At 41.0% G+C, this 22,328-nt stretch overlaps 1 protein-coding gene across 1 annotated transcript; it reads left to right on the forward strand.

Moving 5' to 3' along the window:
* Positions 1-210: 210 nt before the first annotated feature.
* Positions 211-21,404, forward strand: LOC136237644 (uncharacterized). The gene is made up of 2 exons (XM_066027861.1): positions 211-5,676; positions 21,261-21,404. The coding sequence occupies exons 1-2, from the start codon at positions 211-213 to the stop codon at positions 21,402-21,404; spliced, it is 5,610 nt and encodes a 1,869-aa protein (XP_065883933.1).
* The last annotated feature ends 924 nt before the right edge of the window (positions 21,405-22,328 follow it).

The raw sequence follows: 22,328 nt of genomic DNA on the forward strand, positions 1-22,328 counted from the left end.
ATTTGTCTTAGATTGACTGACACTTAATACTGTTACTATTATTAGCTATTGTAATTACTGCACATGTGTGACTCTAATATATTAGGTTGGTATTAGGCGCGAACACGTGTTGTAGCTTGTAGTTTCGTCTCCTCTATCTGGGGCCAGAATCGGTCGTTCTACCCTATCAAACCACTATACATCACATTGGTGCTGTGACGAAACATCGAGATGGAAAACATCCAACGTCTCCGGACCAGACGACGCGCTACCAAATCCAGTGTGACTAAACTTCTAGGGAAAGTTGATGGCATCCTTTCCGCCGATCTTGAAGGCGTCAACTCACAATCGGTCAAGGAAGCAGCGAAGCTGATGGCCGATACTACACTTTGCCAACTCAAGGCTAAGCAAGGCCTGCTGGTCGAGCTGAACAATGCAATCGCCGAAAAGATTGATGACGAGACAGAGTTGGAAGAGGACATTTCGAAAGCTGATGCTTACCAATTTGATTTAGACAAGCGTATAGCCTTTCTCACCGAGTTTCTACGGAAAGCTAGCCAAGCGCCACCTGCTAAGCCTACTGATGCTCATACCATACTACCAACCTCACCGCCGCCCACGGACTCCTCAGCTGTGCATTCTGATACTCATCTCCCAGTGACAACTGATTCACTAACCTCATCGCCAGTTGTAAAGCCGACAGAGGATACCGTGAGTAAATCACCTATGCCATTAATAGTTGCAGACACACACCATAACGTCAGCCGACTCCCAAAACTGATCCTGCCTACCTTTAGTGGGGATCCAATTCAATGGCAGACGTTTTGGGATTCGTTTGACGCTGCTGTACACTCGAATGTTGGTCTTAATGATGTGCAAAAATTTAATTACTTGCGAGCACAACTACATGGGGATGCTGCTCGTGTTATTGCTGGGTTTACCCTCACTGAAAGGAATTACACACAATCACTTGAGTTGTTGAAGGATAGATTTGGGCAGCCATATAAGATTATCAATGCCCACATGGAGGCGTTACTCAACCTCACAAAGCCATCTAACAACTTGGCTAGTTTACAGGGCTTTCATGATACCATAGAAAGGCACATGAGGTCACTATCAGCACTTGGCAAGTCTCCTGAATCTTATGGTATGCTATTGACCTCATCCATACTTAGTAAACTACCTGTTGAAACCAAACAGCATATGGCACGTGAGCACTATGAGACAGAATGGTCCATTAAGGATGTGATGGCTGCCATTCGCAAGGAAGTCCAAATTTTTGAAATGAGTTATCAACATGGCGGTAAACCCGGCAATTACGACAGCTTCCCACCATCCACCAGTTCCTTCCACACAGCTACACACAAGGGCCACCACCATCGTGATGGTCAACAGAGGAAGGAACCTGTATGTGTCTTCTGTAAGGGAGGCCACAAGGCTGGTGTATGTAACAGTGTAACAGACCCTAAGGAGAGGTTATCAATTGTGAAGCGAGACAATTTGTGCTTCAACTGTCTTGCCAGGCACAAGGTGACACAATGCACCTCTAAGTTCACATGTAGAGAGTGCAAGAAGCGACACCACACCAGTCTTTGCCACGCCTTCCTTACAGAAACCACACAATCACAACCTGACCAACAGACCTCAGCATTACCCAATGCACAAGCACCTGCAACTGACAATGCTGCATTTACCACAATGACACCTGCTCCTCTCTCAGCATTATATACCAATGTATGCTTATTGAAGACAGCCATTGCTGAAGTGTCATCAGCAACCACCACTACAGAAGGCAACATTCTGTTTGATGAGGGAGCGCAGCGCTCTTTCATCACACAAGCACTGGCTGATGAACTGTGTCTTCATCCAACCCATCGTGAGACTATCTCAGTATCATCCTTTGGAGGGCAGGTGTCCTCGTCCAGAAGCCTTGAGGTAGCAACACTCTTTGTACACACCCTGAACTCTGCTCGTATCCCAATTTCGGTCCTCATTGTTCAGCAGTTGGCAGCCCCCATCCGAAACTCAGTGCGTACCCACCTGAGTGAAGTTCCATATCTGAAGGGCCTCACATTGGCTCATCCAGTAACCGGGGATGAGAACTTCCAAATCTCAATTCTCATTGGGGCTGACCACTACTGGCGTTTCGTGCAAGATGAGGTAATTCGGGGTGATGGTCCCACAGCAGTTCAATCACGACTAGGCTACCTATTGTCTGGCCCACTTCCCTTACCTCAACCCATTAATTCAACTAACTTACACATAGCTATACTATCGTGTACCACAGAAACCAGTGACCTATTCCAATTCTGGAATTCAGAGTCTGCAAGCTTGTCACCCACTGCAGACACTCCAGATAACAATGTGTTCCTCCAGCAATACATGAAAAGCCATATCACTATACGATCAGATGGTGCCTATAGCTTGCGCTTTCCCTGGAGAGAGGATCACCCTCCTCTCCCATCTAATTATTTTATCTGCTCGAAACGAACTAGGTCCCTAGCATATCGATTGTCCAAAACACCAGAGCTACTGAAAACATATGGAACCATCATTAAAGATCAAGAACAAAAAGGCTTCATAGAAAGAGTAGAGAGTGGCAGTCACACACATAATGTACACTACATTCCCCATCACCCAGTCAGAAAAGACTCTGCCACCACACCTATCCGAATAGTGTACGACTGCAGTTGCAAACAGTCTCGCAACAATCCTAGCCTTAATGACTGCCTTTCAGCAGGCCCCCCGTTCCTCACAGATCTTTGCACCATTCTTCTCCGTTTCCGGCTACATACAATTGCGCTTTCAGCTGACATCGAGAAAGCCTTTCTCCATGTGTATTTAGATGAATCAGACAGGGACAGTACACGTTTTTTATGGCTGTCAGATCCCACTGATGAGAACAGCCCCTTTGTGATCTATAGATTCCGAGTTGTGCTATTTGGAGCTACTAGTTCTCCTTTCATGCTGTATGCAGCACTTAGCTTCCACCTAATTCGGAATTCCTCAGCAATATCACAGGATCTACTTCACAATCTTTACGTAGACAATGTTGTGTCTGGTTGCCATAGTGTGGAAGCTGCACACAAATATTTCATTGAGTCTCGTTCAGTACTTGGTAGTGCAGGTTTCAACCTACGCTCCTGGTCCTCGAACTGTGATTGCCTTCAGCAGGTAGCATCACAGCACAAGGTTGCTGAACCAAGCAACCCAGTCAAAGTACTAGGAATGTACTGGAACACTGAGAGTGATATGCTCTATGTCTCCCCCAACCTAGACACAAAATTTCCACCTACAATGACTAAGCGAGAGGTTCTCAAGTGGTCATCAAGCATTTTTGATCCATTGGGACTACTATCACCTGTCACGATCTCCGCAAAGCTCTTCCTACAACAGCTATGGCAAGAGCATTTAGAGTGGGACACTACACTTGACCCCAATCTATGCACTCAATGGATCACCATTGCTGCGAACATTGCACAAGCCACAACTCTGTCCTTCTCCCGCAAGTACAATATTATTTTTCCAGTACCTCAGGGTGTTTCCACTAGTCTGCATGTGTTTGCTGACGCAAGCTTAAAGGCCTACGGCGCAGTTGCCTTTATCCAACAAGGGCAAGGACCAGCCTCAATACTGATGTCCAAGACTAGAGCTGCACCATTGAAGCAGCTAACCCTGCCCAAATTGGAATTAAATGCAGCTGTACTTGCGGCCAGGCTAGCTCACTTTATTATGAAATCCCTGACAATCAATGTGACTGTTCATTTGTGGTCAGATAGTCAGATAGTTCTGCATTGGATTAATAGCCAGAAAACATTGAAGCCATATGTAAGTCATAGGGTTGCTGAGATTCACTCTGTTTCCAATAGGTGGAAGTACTGTCCGTCTGCAGAAAATCCAGCAGATCTCCTAACAAGAGGGATAACCTTTCAACAGCTCAGCTCATCTACCATGTGGCTACAGGGACCACCATGGTTGTCATCTCAACAACGTTGGCCAGTCTGGGACCCTACAGGAGTGTTCCTATCACAATCAGAAATTGACTTAGAAGAAGCAGATCAAAGCTCGCACACCGAACAAGATGAAAGCAACCCATCAGTTACCCTCCTGAACATCATAGATATCAAGAGGTACAGTAGCTTAAAGAGATTGCTTGCAGTAACTGCCTATGTGTTGCGCTTTGTCAACAATACAAGACATCTCCTAACTGTCAGCACAAGGTATCTAACCCCAGCAGAGATGTCTACGGCAAACCTGAAGGTCCTTGAAGCTGTTCAACATGCAGAATTTCCCAGAGAGATCTCTAACTTGACTTCAAAATCTCGACGGCTCCCACTGGTAAGACAGCTCAGGCTATTCTTGGATCAGAACCAGCTGATTAGATGTGGTGGGCGCATCCACAATGCCCCACTTTCAGAGCTTACAAGGTTTCCCTACTTGCTGCCATCTAAACACCATTACACAAACCTTGTAATCATACAAGCACACATAACACAACGTCACGGTGGCGTGAACTCCACCCTGACGGTTATCCGGCAGCAGTACTGGATACCATCAGGAAGACAGCGCATCCGCTCACTGCTCCGGAAGTGTGTAATCTGCAGAAAGGTTTCATGCAGACCATATTCAGTGCCAGACCCTCCACCACTTGTGAAATGCCGAGTCAATATGGCTAATCCGTTCGAAGTCACCGGAGTGGATTTCACTGGTGCACTGTACGTCCGGAGCAGTGAAGGTGAATGCAAGGCCTACATTTGCCTCTTCACCTGCGCTGTTTCCAGAGCAATCCATCTGGAAATAGTTGTTGATCTAACTGTTGCGTGTTTCTTACAGGCATTCCGTCGCTTCGCCAGCAGAAGATCCCTGCCAAGATTAATGCTCTCTGACAATGCCTCCACATACTTGGCTGCGGCCGAGGAGCTCAAGAGCCTATTATCATCTGAGGAACTAGCTGAGAGTCTTTCAAGGAGAGGTGTTGATTGGCGTTTTATCCCCAAACGTGCCCCCTGGTTTGGGGGATTTTGGGAAAGACTCGTTGGGCTCACGAAGTCAGTTCTGAAGAAGATATTGGGCCGCAGTCATGTCACATTGGACAGTCTCCAGACCATAGTGGTGGAGGTAGAAGCTGTGCTGAACAACCGTCCGCTAACCCATGTTTCTGCTGATGTCAATGACATAGACCCCATAACACCATCCCACCTCCTATATGGCCGACCCATTATCTCCCTGCCTTATCAGAGAGTAGAAGATGATGAGATAGATGACCCAACATACGGTGATGATGCAGACATTAGGAAGAGGACTAAGGCTCAAGCACTGCTCTTCAAGCATTTTTGGACCAGATGGCAGAAGGAGTATCTGACCTCGCTTCGAGAATTCAATCGCTCAACAGGCAATAACACACAGATGATAGGAGTTGGTGATGTTGTCCTCATCCACGATGATGCTCCCCGGATTCAGTGGAGACTAGGTGTTGTTGAACATCTTAACAAGGGAAACGATGGATTTGCTCGTTCTGCAAATGTCAGGACATCCACTGGTCAGACAAATCGACCAATAACTAAGCTCTATCCTCTTGAGGTCACAGCAGCAGAGTTGCCACGATCAACACGTCAGGATAATGTTCAAAACAAACAGCCCACTGTAGAAGAGATGTCAAGACCAGTTCGTCAAGCAGCAATGAAGGGACGCCAGAGGGTACAGCAATGGACTGGTGCTCTTTGTGCCCCCCCGGAGGATGTCTTAGATTGACTGACACTTAATACTGTTACTATTATTAGCTATTGTAATTACTGCACATGTGTGACTCTAATATATTAGGTTGGTATTAGGCGCGAACACGTGTTGTAGCTTGTAGTTTCGTCTCCTCTATCTGGGGCCAGAATCGGTCGTTCTACCCTATCAAACCACTATACATCACACAATTCACTCTGTAGAGAGATCAGCTAGAAGAAGTTACCTTGTAGGGAGTTCATACAACTATGGAAAGGGATAGTCACCTTGTAGAGTTCAGCTACAAAGAAACTACCATGTAGAGAGTTCAACTACAAACAAATCACCCTGTAGAGAGATCAATAGAAGAAGTTACCTTGTAGAGAGTTCAGCTACAAAGAAACCATCATGTAGAGAGTTCAGCTGCAAACAAATCACCTGTAGAGAGTTCAGCTACAAACAAATCTCCCTGTGGAGAGATCAGCCAGAAGAAGTTTCCTTGTAGAGAGTTCAGCTACAAACAAATCACCCTGTAGAGAGATCAGCTAGAAGAAGTCACCTTGCAGAGAGTTCAGTTACAAAGAAACCATCATGTAGAAAGTTCAGCTACGAACTAGTGACCTTGTAGAGACATCAGCTAAAAGAAGTTACCTTATAGAGAGTTCAGCTACAAAGAAACCATCATGTAGAGAGTTCAGCTGCAAACAAATCACCTGTAGAGAGTTCAGCTACAAACAAATCTCCCTGTAGAGAGATCAGCTAGAAGAAGTTTCCTTGTAGAGAGTTCAGCTACAAACAAATCATCCTGTAGAAAGATCAGCTAGAAGAAGTTACCTTGTAGATTGTTCAGCTACAAACAATTCACCCTGTAGACAGAGCAGCAAGAAGAAGTCACCTTGTAGAGTGTTCAGTTACAAAGAAACCACCATGGAGAGTTCTGTAATAAATATATGTATTATATATATAATTTGTACATGTACTGATAAAATCAGAAATATTTAAAGTACATCTGCTTCATCTTTTCTTCTTCCTGTGGTAAAGAAAAAAAAGACAGGTTAAAAAAGTCCCAAAGCCGGCCATAGGCTGGCTTTGGGGTATACAAATACAAAAAGAAAAGAAATCTAATCCAAAACAGCCAAGCTGTAAAAAAAACAGTGCGGCCCTCAAAAAGGCTATGGTGACCAAGCGGCACAAAAATTCACCTGAATTGTTGTTATTAAAATTTTTACCATTAACCTACCACCACAGCCATTTCTTGGCCGCCACCTTGGATTTCACATCTTTTTTTCACCATAGCCTTTTTGAGGGCCGCACTGTTTTTTTTACAGCTTGGCTGTTTTGGATTAGATTATCTTTTCTTCTAAATCATATGCTAGCTTGGCTGTTTTGGATTAGATCATCTTTTCTTCTAAACCATATGCTAGCCTTATTTTTGTAGAAATGTGTAGACTATGTGATAAGAAATGAATAAAATAGCTAACATATGCAGGTGGTGACAATAGAAAACCTAATAATAGCATGGATGCAACACGTTATGATCAGCACAAGACCAGACTTTTGCAACTACCTCATCAGATTTCCTCTGAATCCTAGGGACATAAATAATTGGGCATAATTTGAGCATAATGGGTAAGTATTGAGCATATATTTAAGCATAACAGGTAAATTTTTGAGCAGTGCAGCATAGCATAATAGGTAAGATTATGAGCATAATCGGCGGGTCCCTATTGAATCCCCTAGGCCTAATCTTGTTAAAGTACTTTCATCAAACTATTCATTTCTAACTGCTTTCACATCACAACAAATGACACTTCCAGTTACTTCCTTGCTGTGCCACCCATTATCCCTATCTTCACTTTCAATAACTGGCTACAATTTATTGTTTTGTTGTGATTATAAATTTTGATTCAAATTCGATATTAATTTTATTCAAAAATTGTTTATATCTAGCTTTTACAATCCTGTATTAAATACATAAATATATATGTGACTGTCTCTGGGAAAACCGGTCTTATCGCCCATTTAAAAGTATCGAGAAACGTCGGTTTTAAATATTCTGTGTGTTGTAGCTGGCCAATGGTGGTAGCTACGCATACCAAATTTTCACACGTTTCACAACAATTTCTTACCTTCCTGATCATCCACTGAAGAAGTAGTCAACAGCTAAGTTTCCCGCCATTTTAGATAGTTTTTAAACCGAGGTTGTCTGTATCAGGCGAGCTCCAGAAGGGGTGGGAGGCGGGGGGCCTGGAAGGCGAGCAAGATGGTGTTCAAAAATTGAAAAGAGACGTGCTAGGATGAATTAGGCCAAGTTATAGGCCAAGTTATAGGCCAAGTTATAGGCCAAGTTATAGGCCAAGTTATAGGCCAAGTTATAGGCCAAGTTATAGGCCAAGTTATAGGCCAAGTTATAGGCCAAGTTATAGGCCAAGTTATAGGCCAAGTTATAGGCCAAGTTATAGGCCAAGTTATAGGCCAAGTTATAGGCCAAGTTATAGGCCAAGTTATAGGCCAAGTTATAGGCCAAGTTATAGGCCAAGTTATAGGCCAAGTTATAGGCCAAGTTATAGGCCATTCAGGGCTCAGAACTGGCTAAAATGAAAGGAAATTTACAGCACAGGTCATTGTCCAACACCACAGAGCTGTACGGCCACACACAGCCATCTCCTGGTCGGCCAGGGCTCCATCAAGACCCCAGACCACTCGTACGGCTCGCCACTGTGCTCTAGAAAAGCAGCCAGCAAAAGCAGACCACTTTACTCTGGTCGACTGTGGCAGTGAAACTTGATAGTGCATTCATTAAGCTTTGTGTTTGTGTGAAAAAATCAAACTTCCTGTCTTGGGCGATAAGAACGGTTTTCGTAGATCCAGTCACATATATCCAGTGTTCTTATTATTCATTATTGTGCTTTTCAGGTGTTAACAACACTCAGGTCAAAATACTCTAATAGAATAGTCACATCATATATGTAGTAGAGTACTATTAGGGATCATGGGATTTGCACTTTCTCATAAAGATATTGACCAGAAACCAGCCTCATAATACCTTCACAGAGCCTTGCCAGTATTGGTGAGGTAGTTAAAGTGTACTTCAGAAGAGCCACAAATGCCTCTGATAAGTTTCTAAGAAATTATTTAAACAGAACTTTCTGCTAAAAAATTAGCCTACCATCACAACCATTTCTTGGCCTCCACCTTGGATTTCACATCTTTTTTCACCATAGCCTTTTTGAGGGCCGCACTCTTTTTTTACAGCTTGGCTGTTTTGGATTAGATATATATATCGGAAGAACGTAACCTAAAGGTGAAGAAGAAACCAAAGCTGAACTATAACCCTAACACTACTTGTTGCGTCCCCTAAAGTCGACTACCTGTGGCAACTACTAGACGCATCCTCTAAAGCAGACATGCCAACTCTCATGCATTAGGCGTGAGTCTCACTCTTTGGCTAGTAATCTCACGCTCTCACACCTAACCCTCTGTTTCTCACTCTTTCAGCTTAGTTCTCACGCATTTCTCACGCCTTATCTGCTTCATAGTTTTTATCCTAGAACTGTTAAAGACTGGAATGAGTTGCCAATTAATATAATAGAATCAAGAAACTTGGATGAATTTATTTACATACTTAACCTTCACTACTGTAATTAATTATCAAATTGTATGTATGTATGTATTTGATTGCACTATTTGGGGTTTTCACCCCCTGGACAAACCAGCTGAGCTGACTGCCCAGTACCTAATCTTAAATCATAATTAGCCCTGTGCTTAAAATTGGACAGACCTGAGCTTATTTTTGTACTTTGAGCATGTAGCTAGCGACCTTTTTTTTTTTTTTGGTCTTCACTACCAAAAATCCTGGAGCTGCACTTGAGTCTAGTCCACATTGCTGGTAGTGTTTGAGGTCTCACTCCTAAAATTGTTCAGAGGTTGGCATCTTTGCCTAAAGTCGACTACTCGTGGCAACTACTAGACCGACGCGTCCCCTATGAAGTCGAAGAGAGAGAACAACAACTACAGTAGGAAGTCTGGATGCTTTTGAGCTTAATATTACGTAAGGGTTATGAAAGGTGGTGAAAAGAGTAAAAACCTAAAGTCAAATGCTTGGGGCAACTACTAGACGCGATAATAAAAACCTATCGATTCAGTAACCCGGGGCACTTCCTAATAATTAATTAATTAATGTCGCTTGCATGAGGTTTAAATAACTTGTAATAAGGCCAGGCAAACTTGAGTAATTGTTTCTCATCCCCGTCCACATCCCTTTTTACCCCACCGCCTCTAATTTCATTATTGCTGTTATCAATCATGTGTACACGTATTTTGAAGGCTGTATCAAGACACACGGTAGTGTGTCATGCGGCCCAAGAAGCCCGGCGGCGCACAACATCCGTGAGTATATTGACAGGAAGAAAGAAAATGCAATTTTCGCACCTTTGGCACCTCTTCTAAGGTTTGTAATGACGTTGCCATCGAACCACCTCTTCAATCTCTCAGTGGAGAAGTAATTACTCTCAGTCTGCCAACCAACAAATGATGCCAGAGCCGATATTCACGCTCGTGGATTTTGGGGGCGGCGGCAAAGTGCCTTTTTTGACATATTGTATAAAGGGTGTTTCATCCAATGCACAGAGCTACCGCAATACTTCTATTCCATCTGTATATAGACGTCATGAGCAACAGAAGAAGAGGGAGTATGGTAACCGTGTCCGTGAGGTGGAGTTAGCATCTTTCCGAGGGGTCGCCAACGTCTTGGGACTCTCGTACACTATCTGAGAAATCCAATTATAAATACATATAAATACATGAAATAATAGAGAAATACTTAAATATTGGGACTCTCGTACACAATTTAGTAGTATGCGTGGGCGTTGTCGACCCCCGCATCTTTCACTCTCGTAAAGTTTAGTTTTCTCAACAAATGGGGGTATGGGCAGGGAACCAGTCACTTTTTATCACCGTTTAGCCGAATTACTTTCCAAACGTAACACCATGACCTACAGCAGCACTCTTGCGTAGCTTCGTCGTTTGTTGTCCTTTTCTCTTTTAAGATCTGCAACTATGTGCATCCGGGGAAGCCGCGTTCCATCTCTTACAGATCATCTGATGCTTCCCCGGAACTGGGCCTTGTAAGTGGCCCTAGGGACTTTTAATTGTCTCCATTATTGTTGTTTCAGTTGTGTCCAGCACACATGCCTTTTGTGTTGGGGGTGCACGGTAGGCGGGAATAAAAAGTAACAATAAAAATATATATATATATAAATAAATAAATAAATAAATTTTTCACACCTCCGTAGCCCTGTGCCGCTTTGATGGAACAAGACGATTTTTGCTGTGGACACGCCCTCCAACTTCAGCACTCCACATTCCAAATTTGTGCGAAATCGCTTCAAGCGTTCCCGAGATATGCAAAAATTGGCGTTCTTTCTTCTTATTTTTCTTCCTCTTGTCGCACACTTACAAAAACTGCTATAAAACGCGAACGCCATATCCGATTGCCTTGAAATTTGGCACACAGAAGGGGGGGTATAATGGTGCATCTCGGTACCAACTTTGGCTGGAATACGATAAACAGGAAAAGATTTATGAGTGATTATTCACGAAAAATAACACCAATATGTTGTCACGCCTACAGGGTAAACCGCGTATGGGAAGAAGCTGAAAATTAGTGGGTGAATAGGTTACCTATTGAACCTCAAACCTTTTGTGGTTTGAAAGAAATCGAGCTAAACACCAGGAAGATACAACGAAAAAACCAACAGTGTGTAACAATTACGCAATCGAGATTAGCTAATAAAAAACGACTACTTGTCACGCCTACCAGAAAAACCGCTTGGAGTAATGCTTTGAAAATCACTGTACAGATGGAGTAATCATCTTGGAAAGGCTCTTCAATGGTGTAGAAGAATCAGACTTAAAGCCACGGAGTTATAACACGAAATCCAACTTGGTGTAGCAAGTGCGAGATCGAGATACTCTAATAGAGCAGTCACCCTAATAGAGCAGTCACCCTGAAAAGAATTCAAGAGATCAGCTAGAAACAAGTAACCTGTATAGAGATCAGCTACAAACAAGTCACCTTGTAGAGAGATCAGCTACAAACAATCCACCCTGTAGAAAGATCAGCTAGAAGAAGTTACCTTGTAGGGAGTTCAACTACGGAAAGAGATAGTTCAGCTAGAAGAAATCGCCTTGTAGAGTTCAGCTACAAAGAAACCACCATGTAGAGAGTTCAGCTACAAACAAATCACCCTGTAGAGAGATCAGCTAGAAGAAGTTACCTTGTAGAGAGTTCAGCTACAAAGAAACCATCATGTAGAGAGTTCAGCTACAAACAAATCGCCCTGTAGAGAGATCAGCTCGAAGAAATCACCTTGTAGAGAGTTCAGCTACAAAGAAACCATCATGTAGAGAGTTCAACTACAAACTAGTGACCTTGTAGAGACATCAGCTAGTAGAAGTTACCTTGTAGAGAGTTCAGTTACAAAGAAACCACCATGTAGAGAATTCAGCTACAAACTAGTGACCCTGTAGAGACATCAGCTAGAAGAAGTCACCTTGTAGAAAATTCAGCTACAAACAAATCGCCCTGTAGAGAGATCAGCTAGAAGAAGTTTTATTATTATTATTATTAGCGCTTTACAGTGACCAGCACTGAAGGTCTGACAGCAACATGTGCTGCAGCCTTAGGATTACCTAACCTACAAGGACTTAGACCTAGTGACTTGACTTACTGACTGAATAAGGTGTAGCAGAAAAGGGGCCAAAGTAAGGAAAAAATCCCTCCAACCCCAGGATTCGAACTGCATGCAGGTCACCCAATGTCTAGTCGGGGCCACACTCAGTCTTCCTCCAGGAGGGATGGATTTTCTTCCTTAAACCTAATGTATTTATTATTAGCGCTTTAAATAGAGTTCAGCTACAAAGAAACCACCATGTAGAGAGTTCAGCTACAAACTAGTGACCTTGTAGAGACATCAGCTAGTAGAAGTTACCTTGTAGAGAGTTCAGTTACAAAGAAACCACCATGTAGAGAATTCAGCTACAAACTAGTGACCCTGTAGAGACGTCAGCTAGAAGAAGTCACCTTGTAGAAAATTCAGCTACAAAGAAACCATTCTGTAAAGAGCTCAGCTGCAAACAAATCACCTATACAGAATTCAGCTACAAACAAATCACCCTGTAGAGAGATCAGCTAGAAGAAGTTACCTTGTAGAGAGTTCAGCTACAAAGAAACCATCATGTAGAGAGTTCAGCTGCAAACAAATCACCTGTAGAGAGTTCAGCTACAAACAAATCTCCCTGTAGAGAGATCAGCTAGAAGAAGTTTCCTCAGCTACAAACAAATCACCCTGTAGAAAGGTCAGCTAGAAGAAGTAACCTTGTAGAGAGTTCAGTTACAAAGAAACCACCATGTAGAGAGTTCAGCTACAAACTAGTGACCTTGTAGAGACATCAGCTAGTAGAAGTTACCTTGTAGAGAGTTCAGCTACAAACAATTCACCCTGTTCAGAGATCAGTTAGAAGAAGTTTTCTTGTAGAGAGTTCAGCTACGAACAGACCACCCTGTAGAAAGATCAGCTAGAAGAAGTTACCTTGTAGAGAGTTCAGTTACAAAGAAACCACCATGTAGAGAATTCAGCTACAAACTAGTGATCCTGTAGAGACATCAGCTAGAAGAAGTTACCTTATAGAAAATTCAGCTACAAAGAAACCATTCTGTAAAGAGCTCAGCTGCAAACAAATCACCTATAAAGAATTCAGCTACAAACAAATCACCCTGTAGAGAGATCAGCTAGAAGAAATTACCTTGTATATAGTTCAGCTGCAAACAAATCACCCTGTAGAGAGATCAGCTAGAAGAAGTTACCTAGTAGATAGTTCAGCTACAAACAAATCACCCTGTAGAAAGATCAGCTAGAAGAAGTCACTTTGTAGAGAGTTCAGCTACAAAGAAACCATCATGTAGAGAGTTTAGCCACGAACAAATCACCTGTAGAGAGTTCAGCTACAAACAAATTACAGAGATCAGCTAGAAGAAGTTACCTTGTAGAGAGTTCAGCTACAAACAAATCACCCTGTAGAGAGATCAGCTAGAAGAAGTCACCTTGTAGAGAGTTCAGTTACAAAGAAACCACCATGTAGAGAGTTCAGCTGCAAACAAACCACCCTGTAGAGAGTTCAGCTAGAAACAATTTACCCCAGGCCCGTAGCCAGGGGGGGTTCGGGGGGTTCTGAAGAACTGCCCTCTTGGAAAAAAGGTCCACAATTTCAGTAAAAGGTCCACAATTTTAGCAAAAAGGTCCACAATTTTAGTATACAAGTCCAAATTTTCAGGAGCAAAAGTCCATTAGCTACAGTTTACTAGATACCACTATAATAAGAAGCTAAAATAAGTGCTCCGAGTAACTCATTCAGTGCTTGCATTAAATGCAATGCAAGATCGAGATACTCTAATAGAGCAGTCAACCACTCTAATAGAACAATCACTCTAATAGAACAGTCACAATTACATTTTCTTTTAAAAGCTACTTAATTTACATGTAGATTGTCTAAACCGAGCTTTCATTAAAATATAAGATTTTGGTGGACAAGCCCCTCCATGCAGACCCCACGAATAGCATCCATGCTTCAATTCCATGCAATGTGTAAATTTCATTGTTTAAGACACCCTTTGTTCTGCTACACTGCCCCTGTTGATCATGGCAGAGTGCTCAATCTTTCCCATTCTTATTCATTGTGACATTCCAATATATTATATTTAGACACATGCATGTGCAGATGGTATAATTACAGTAGCTGTAGAGATATTTTTCCAGATATCATTCATACAGCTGGTCTTCAGCTTACCTAAAAAGATTGTTATTTTTATTATTATTATTTATTATTAGCACTCTACAGTATTGACTGAAATGCCACTAAATTCAACCTTTTAGTATCTGTTTTCAAAAAATTTTCTGGGGGGGGCATGCCCCCAGACCCCCCTAGATTGGGTGTGCTTCGCACACCCAGTCTCAGTACCTTTATTAATCATCATGCAAGTAAAGGTCCACTTTTGGTCAAAAAGAACCCCCCTTTCAAAATTCCTGGCTACGGGCCTGTACCCTGTAGAGAGATCAGCTAGAAACAGTGATCCTGTAGAGAGATCAGCTAAAAGAAGTTACCTCATACAGAGTTCAGCTGCAAACAAATCACCCTGTAGAAAGATCAGCTAGAAAAAGTTACCTTGTAGATAGTTCAGCTACAAGCAAATCACCCTGTAGAGAGATCAGCTAGAAGGAGTTACCTTGTAGATCGTTCAGGTATAAACAATTCACCCTGTAGAGAGAGCAGCTAGAAGAAGTTACCTTGTAGAAAATTCAGCTACAAAGAAACCATTCTGTAAAGAGCTCAGCTGCAAACAAATCACCTGCACAGAATTCAGCTACAAATTAATAAATCACCCTGTAGAGAGATCAGCTAGAAGAAGTTACCTTGTAGATAGTTCAGCTACAAACAAATCACCCTGTAGAGAGATCAGCTAGAAGAAGTTACCTTGTAGACCGTTCAGGTACAAACAATTCACCCTGTAGAGAGAGCAGCTAGAAGAAGTCACCTTGTAGAGTGTTCAGTTACAAAGAAACAACCATGTAGAGTTCTGTAATAAATATATGTATTATATATATAATTTGTACATTTATTGATAAAATCAGAAATATTTAAAGTATTCATCTGCTTCATCTTTTCTTCTTCCTGTGGAAAAGAAAAAAAGATAGGTTTAAAAAACCCCAAAGCTGGCCATAGGTCGGCTTTATGGGGTGCCATTTGTGCCAAAATAGTACAAAAATACCTTATTTATAAATTATAACCATACTTTATAAATCAATACACTACTTTATAAAGTATAGACATATACTTTATAAATCATACACATACTTTATAAATCATAGATATATACTTTATAAATCATACTTGTACTTTACAAATCATGCATATACTTTATAAATCATACATATACTTTATAAATCATACACGTAGTTTGTAAATTATTAACATACTTTATAAACATGATTTATTAATCATTTAGTATTTCGTACTTTGTAAACGAACAATCACGAACACATGATATTATCGTTTGGTAATGATTGCCAATAATCGATAAAGTAATTTTGCGCACGTGTAGAATAAATCCTCGCACGTGCAGCTTTTAAATCGGGATGGCGGATGGTCGTACTCCGGGTAGCACAAGCTTTGGAACAAGCGCTTTGCACGACTGGATCCAGCGTCCGACAGTCGGCCTCAGCCATAGTTGCGTCCGATGCTTCCACAGCCACTTTCTCTCAGGAACCGCTTACTTCGTCAACAAGGTATTTAACCAAGTTGCCAGTAAGCTAGATGTGTTACTTTCGAGATTGCCTGCTGAGGCAGGTTAATTAGTAGCCCAAATTGGGCTGAATGGAACAGAACTGTTATTCATTATTGTCAATTTCTCCGCGAAGAACATATACAGTAGTATACGCACATGCAGTTTATATTATATGTAGCTAGCTGTTCAGTATGATCAGTTTAACTGAGCATGCACAGTAACAAATAAGTAGTGAATACTGTGGCAAATAGTGAACGTCACTAAGAATTTCCAGTGACGTTCACTATTTGCCACAGTATTCACTATAGAGTAAAGTATCAATTATCGGACAATATGATGTTCGGACAGCTGCCACTCACTTCCTGGAAATCCTGCAGCTTAGGTTATTGTACCGAAAGGTAGGCTACAATAAGCAATAATTATCTTCCAACAATCAGCTTTGTGTGATTAAAAGCTTAAGAGTTACAGCCAATAGTATGCTTAGTCCGATAAAATCTATGCTCGGATAAAACTATCAGTTGTCGGACTTTGATTTTCACTACCAGTAAATAATGTCCAATTTATTTCAAATTTGTATGCAATATACCTGTACTTATTAGCTATTAATGGCCAAAAAATGATTTCGCTATCTTTAGCATAGAGGGAGTACGAGCCTCCCAATTTTTAGCGGTATTGTCGGACGCCCTCCGCTTTAATTTAGCCATGCCCACCAACAGAGTTTGTATGCTTTTGCAACAAATGCACCAGTGCTAAACCACAGAAGAAGGTAAATAAATATCTTTCAAGAGTAGAGGTGTGCTTTAAAGTTGATATTCAGGATATTTCCATTGGAACGCAGTATTTTTAGCTCCTAAATGAAGTAGGTGCGCGCAAGGTGGAAAAATGAAGTTATGCAAAACCACCTTCTGACCATCTACATATGCTAGTCTTGGTGTCCTATCACAAATACTGTCACGAAAATTGAAAGGCTTTTCTTTCTCTACCTTATATGGGTGAAACAAAAACGACGAAAATGTTGCTTTGTGCATCCATAGAAGGTAGAAAATGGAGCATCTTTTCATTTCTAGGTGGTATTCGCGATTGAGGCACCAAGACTAACAAATGTGGTTGGTCAGAAAGTTGTGCCTCGTAATTTCATTTTTCCACCTAGCGTGCATCTCCTTCATTTAGGAGCCAAAATACTGCGTTCCAATAGAAATATCCTGAACATCAACTTTAAAACACACCTCTACTCTTGAAAGATATTTATTTACCTTCTTCTGTGGTTTAGCACTGGTGCATTTGTTGCAAAAAGCATGAACTCTGTTGGTGGGCATGGCTAAATTAAAGCGGAGGGCGTCCGACAATACCGCTAAAAATTGGGAGGCTCGTACTCCCTCTATGCTAAAGATAGCGAAATCATTTTTTGGCCATTAATAGCTAATGAGTACAGGTATATTGCATACAAATTTGAAATAAATTGGACATTGTTTACTGGTAGTAAAAATCAAAGTCCGACAACTGATAGTTTTATCCGAGCATAGATTTTATCGGACTAAGCATACTATTGGCTGTAACTCTTAAGCTTTTAATCATGCAAAGCTGATTATTGGAGGATAATTATTGTTTGGTGTAGCCTACCTTTTGGTACAATAACCAAAGCTGCAGGATTCCCAGGAAGTGAATGGCAGCTGTCCGAACATCATATTGTCCGATAATTGATACTTTACTCTACTTGTTGTGTGCCCGGATTAAAAAAGGAAATTACGGTAGCTATCATAATTATATAACAAAATAGTAAATACAAAACAGGCAGGAGCTGGCAAGGGAAGGGGCACAGACAGGCTAAGTTGTAAGTGGTTGTGGAGAGCCAGATTCTCTACTTCAGTGCATGCTGCATTTTTGAAACAGTAAATAATCACCTCTTAGTAGGCATTCCAGTATCCGAGATTTTTTAATTAAAAAATTCTCCGTATATTCCCCAATAGAACCCTGGCACAAAACAACAACTCGTGTTTAACTTGGGATTGCTCCGTCATCCGAGCTCCAATGAGGATGAAAATCGCTGTGGGGTTTGTCCACACGATGATCATCATGAAAATCTTAGTTTTATAGTGCACGTTACATATAAGTAAGTTTTGTGTTGTTTTTTAATCTTTTCAAGCCATGCAATGTATGTAGAATACTTTAAAACTTTTAAAAACATACTGTTGGGTGGAAGGTAGTCACTGGTGCTTACTTTAAAGTGCGTAGTTACTTCGCTTGGGTTAGCGATTTTCAGCTCCAGAGCAATTTTCTGATGGCTGTGTCATCAGCTCAAAAGTATAAACCACTTCAAAGTCGGCATAACAATGCCATAATTGAAATCACAACTCCACCTTAGGTATTGTTGCATCATTGTGGTACCTCCACTTTAGTTGTTTACCTTTATAAGTTGTTAACTTGATGTTTTTACTTACTTGAGATAGCCACTTGCCTATGGGTATACACCATTGTATTGAGAAGTGTGCAGTGGGTGAGACATATTTGCTCACCACAAAGCATACAAAGATCACTGAGATTCGATACGGTCTGAAGTTACTTTCATTACATGTACAAACTTGCAGCTAGAAGCAACTGCAGTTTCAAGATAGTCCAGATTGCTAGATGGCTTCCTGATTCAATTGTGCCATTTTTCCCTTTAAAATGTATGGGGAGCCCAGGAGAAAAAATGTACCTTTTTTCAGTTTTTAAGCACTGTGCATGCCAAAGTAGCTAATTCCAACCCAACAAACTATATATTTCTGAGATCAGCAATCAATACTCTATCTATTGAGCATATAAAAATCCTATTTTTCCAAAATTTAAAAACCGGGCTGGAATGCCTACTCTTAGTAGTGTCTCACTGTAGATTTTTGCCATTTTGGCCTTTTCAGATGGTTGTGAAGTGTAAAAACTGTTTTAAAGGTTCTGAATGTCTCAAACAACAGCAATACGATACTTACTTTTAGAGGCGCTTAATACGTACGAAGGTGTTGGGTGAAATTTTCACAGCTAGTGTGACTGGTTCGCTTCAGTTTCATGAAATTGCTAGTTTCTTTGCCTGACAAAGTTTAGTAGCTATTTTAATCAGAAATATGGTTGACTCCTAGCTCCACAAGGTAAGGGAGGGGGTAGTACTTCGGGAGTTGGCATATTAGGTTCCCTAGTGTAATAGGATACCACACTGTCTAGGGTGGATCTAATGTAGGATTTTTAGGTAGGGCACACTGATAAAACCACTCTGCTAATTGCAAAGCATGAGATTTAAAACGGGTCTAAATTCCTTCTAGAAAAGTTTCCTAACTTCCTGTTATTGCTTGACTGATATTTAGTAATTGCTATCTTAATTGGATTTTGACTGTTCTAATAGGGTATTTGGGCAGGAAAACTCCAGCCCTCCTAATTAATTAAAGTGTATTTGCAAATGAAACAGTATAAACTGTGAAGCCTGGCCAGTGGTCAGTGACTATTTAATAGTTATACCATGGCCAAGAGGGATTTGCCTGATATATATATGCCCAAGCCCGAGGGCCACAGGCCCAAGGGCACGGGCATATATATCAGGCAAATCCAGAGTGGCCATGGTATAAGTAATATATACCACTCTGGCATGCTCACCTAATAGGTGAAGGAAGACAAACCTGCATTCACCACATTACTTTTATACAGAGGTTTGCAAAAATCGATTGTGGGTTTAAATTGTGGGCACAAAAAAGAAATGATTGTGGGTTTCACTGGTTGTAGTGATACCATTTTAAACCAAATAATCACTTTGTGGATGAATAAAGTTACCTAAGGTGCTAAAATAAACACTTAGACATATAGGTTGTGAATGTTTGAGGCATCTTTTCGTACAGTTGAAAGTACTCTGTTGAAAAACAATCCACATTGCAAAAATGATTATTTAGTGATGCTTAGTAACTGAACTATGCAATGCTGACTCACTCATTTCTTTTTACTTCACAACAATGCCCCTGACTAAATCAACATGTTTAATTCAAACCCACAATGCAAAACTTTAAGCAGCTCTAATTCAAACCCACAATGCAAAACTTTAAGCATCTCTATATAAATAATCAAAGGGAACTGATGCTTTGTAGCTGCCTCAGCATCAAAGGCAGTTGTGGTCAGGGCTATATCATGATATTGCCCTAACCACAGGGCAATATCTAGATATTGCCCTGTGGTCAGGGAAATATGTGATATATAACCCTGTGATTTCCTTTGATCTGAGGTGTCAAAGTGGTATATATGCATATGTAGCACTCTGCGTGGGCAGTTCAAAGGCACCACAAGTGCTATAATTCGTATATAGCACTGCTGCACTAACCGCAGCAAGTGCATTATAACTTATAATGCACTGACCGCAGTGCAATATATTTATATTGCACTGGCTGCAGTTTTATGCTACATTGCACAAGTGCCGGCAGCTAAGGCCGCTACGACACCTCACCTAATAGGTGGCAAGACACTACACTCTTTACTCAAATTCTTATATAGCCTAACATGTAAAATTCGATTGTGGGACCATACAGGGAACGTCACTACTACGTTATACATGCGATCTAAAAGCAGCCAATTGCAATCAAAGAGGCAAACACGGCAGGTAAAACTCAATTTACATATATATATATAAATGTAGTTACATACCTTACTAGTTTGATCGAAGCTTCCACCTTAACTAATTGCTTTTTAAAATAATATTGTTCTAATTGATACTCACCATAACAATCGATTGTGGTGTTGCCATATGACTGTATGTTCAAGACCATGCTTGATACGTAATATAATGTTGTTAGTTTTAGAGCGCCACAATCGATATCGGCTTTCTACCTTATAAAGAAATGTAGCTGCAGCGTTAGATCTTTCCACCTATTAGGTGAGTGGTACATAGCAGTTATACAATGTGCACTTGTGCTCTGCCTGTATAAATGCACTCGCCTTCAGGCCTAACGGCTCTCAGGCTTGTGTGTTTATATCAGGCAGAGCACTCGTGCCCGTTGTATAACTATATAATATATTCTAGTACTCACTTTATATCCCATTCTGCTCTAATATAGCGTCTTGTAATTAGACAACTTTTCCAAGGTTACAGTCACTTAATGTCAGCTTTATTGACTTAGATCTGTTTCCAGCATTGAGATAGCCTTTTATAAAATCTTGTGTAGCATTGACATAAACGTGAGTTGTTTTATACACTGTGTAATGATATACTTATACTTAACAGGGAACCAGAGAAGGGCTTATTGATAGTGCTGTTATAAAGCATGTGATTCAGCAGCATCAGTTACGTACAATAAAATCTTCAAATGACGATGGGGATGTTCAAAGGATCAATATCAGATCACAAGTGTACTCTGATGCCCTGTGACATTTTTCAAGATGTTTAATGTAGAGAAATTACTGAAAGTGCACTTTCATAAGAGCAGTTGATCTGGGAATCCTTTTTCATGATGTCATGGCTGCTGTTAACAACACTTAATTACTATACTATTGGAAAAAATGCTTTCAACATCTTGAACTACATGGATATGCCAGAGAAGTTAAATTTAACAGAAATACTCTACATTTTTTGATGGTGTTCAGTACATAAAATTGTACACAGTGTTATGACATTTATACATAGTACAATATCAATTATAGGTGACATGTATTACAGTTGATTTGTAAGTGTTGTCCTAGTACTTGTATACATTGCTCGTAAAATTGTTTTCCAAAATCTGTACACCTTGTTCCAGGGTTAATTGCATTAAGCTCATTAACAACCTGCTGGCATGGTATGAATTTATTTGTTGGAATCTCTACAAGGTCTATCTCTTCTGGCATCAAATCTTGTAGTCTGCTTGGTAATCCAGATGACTCTTGAGGCATGACACTGCACTCAGTGGCCAGTAAACCATCTACGTACAATTGCATGGGAGTCATGTTGCCCTCAGTTGACAGAGAGTGGGAGTTCCACCCACCTTGAAAGTCAGCTAATGCTTTGTTTATCTGAGGAATAAACACAAAATGCACACAAAACAAATCTACTTCATTTAAAGGGTCCAGCAGGCCTTCTGCCTCCAGTGCAGTAAAAACAGTAATGAAGGAGCTTGACACACATCGAGTTATGTCACGCCACATCCTTTCAATTCTCTCATTATGAACAGAACTTCCTGTGATAACAGATGAGGGATTATTAGATGATGACAACATGTATTCCCAGACTCGCACATTTTCACCACCATGATCTGAGCGGATACACAGTGGCATACCAAACACGGAAGTTCCCTCCAAGAATGCTTCAAGGACTATA

This window comes from Dysidea avara, chromosome 11, assembly GCF_963678975.1.
Source record: "Dysidea avara chromosome 11, odDysAvar1.4, whole genome shotgun sequence".
NCBI classification, from domain to species: Eukaryota; Metazoa; Porifera; class Demospongiae; order Dictyoceratida; family Dysideidae; genus Dysidea; species Dysidea avara.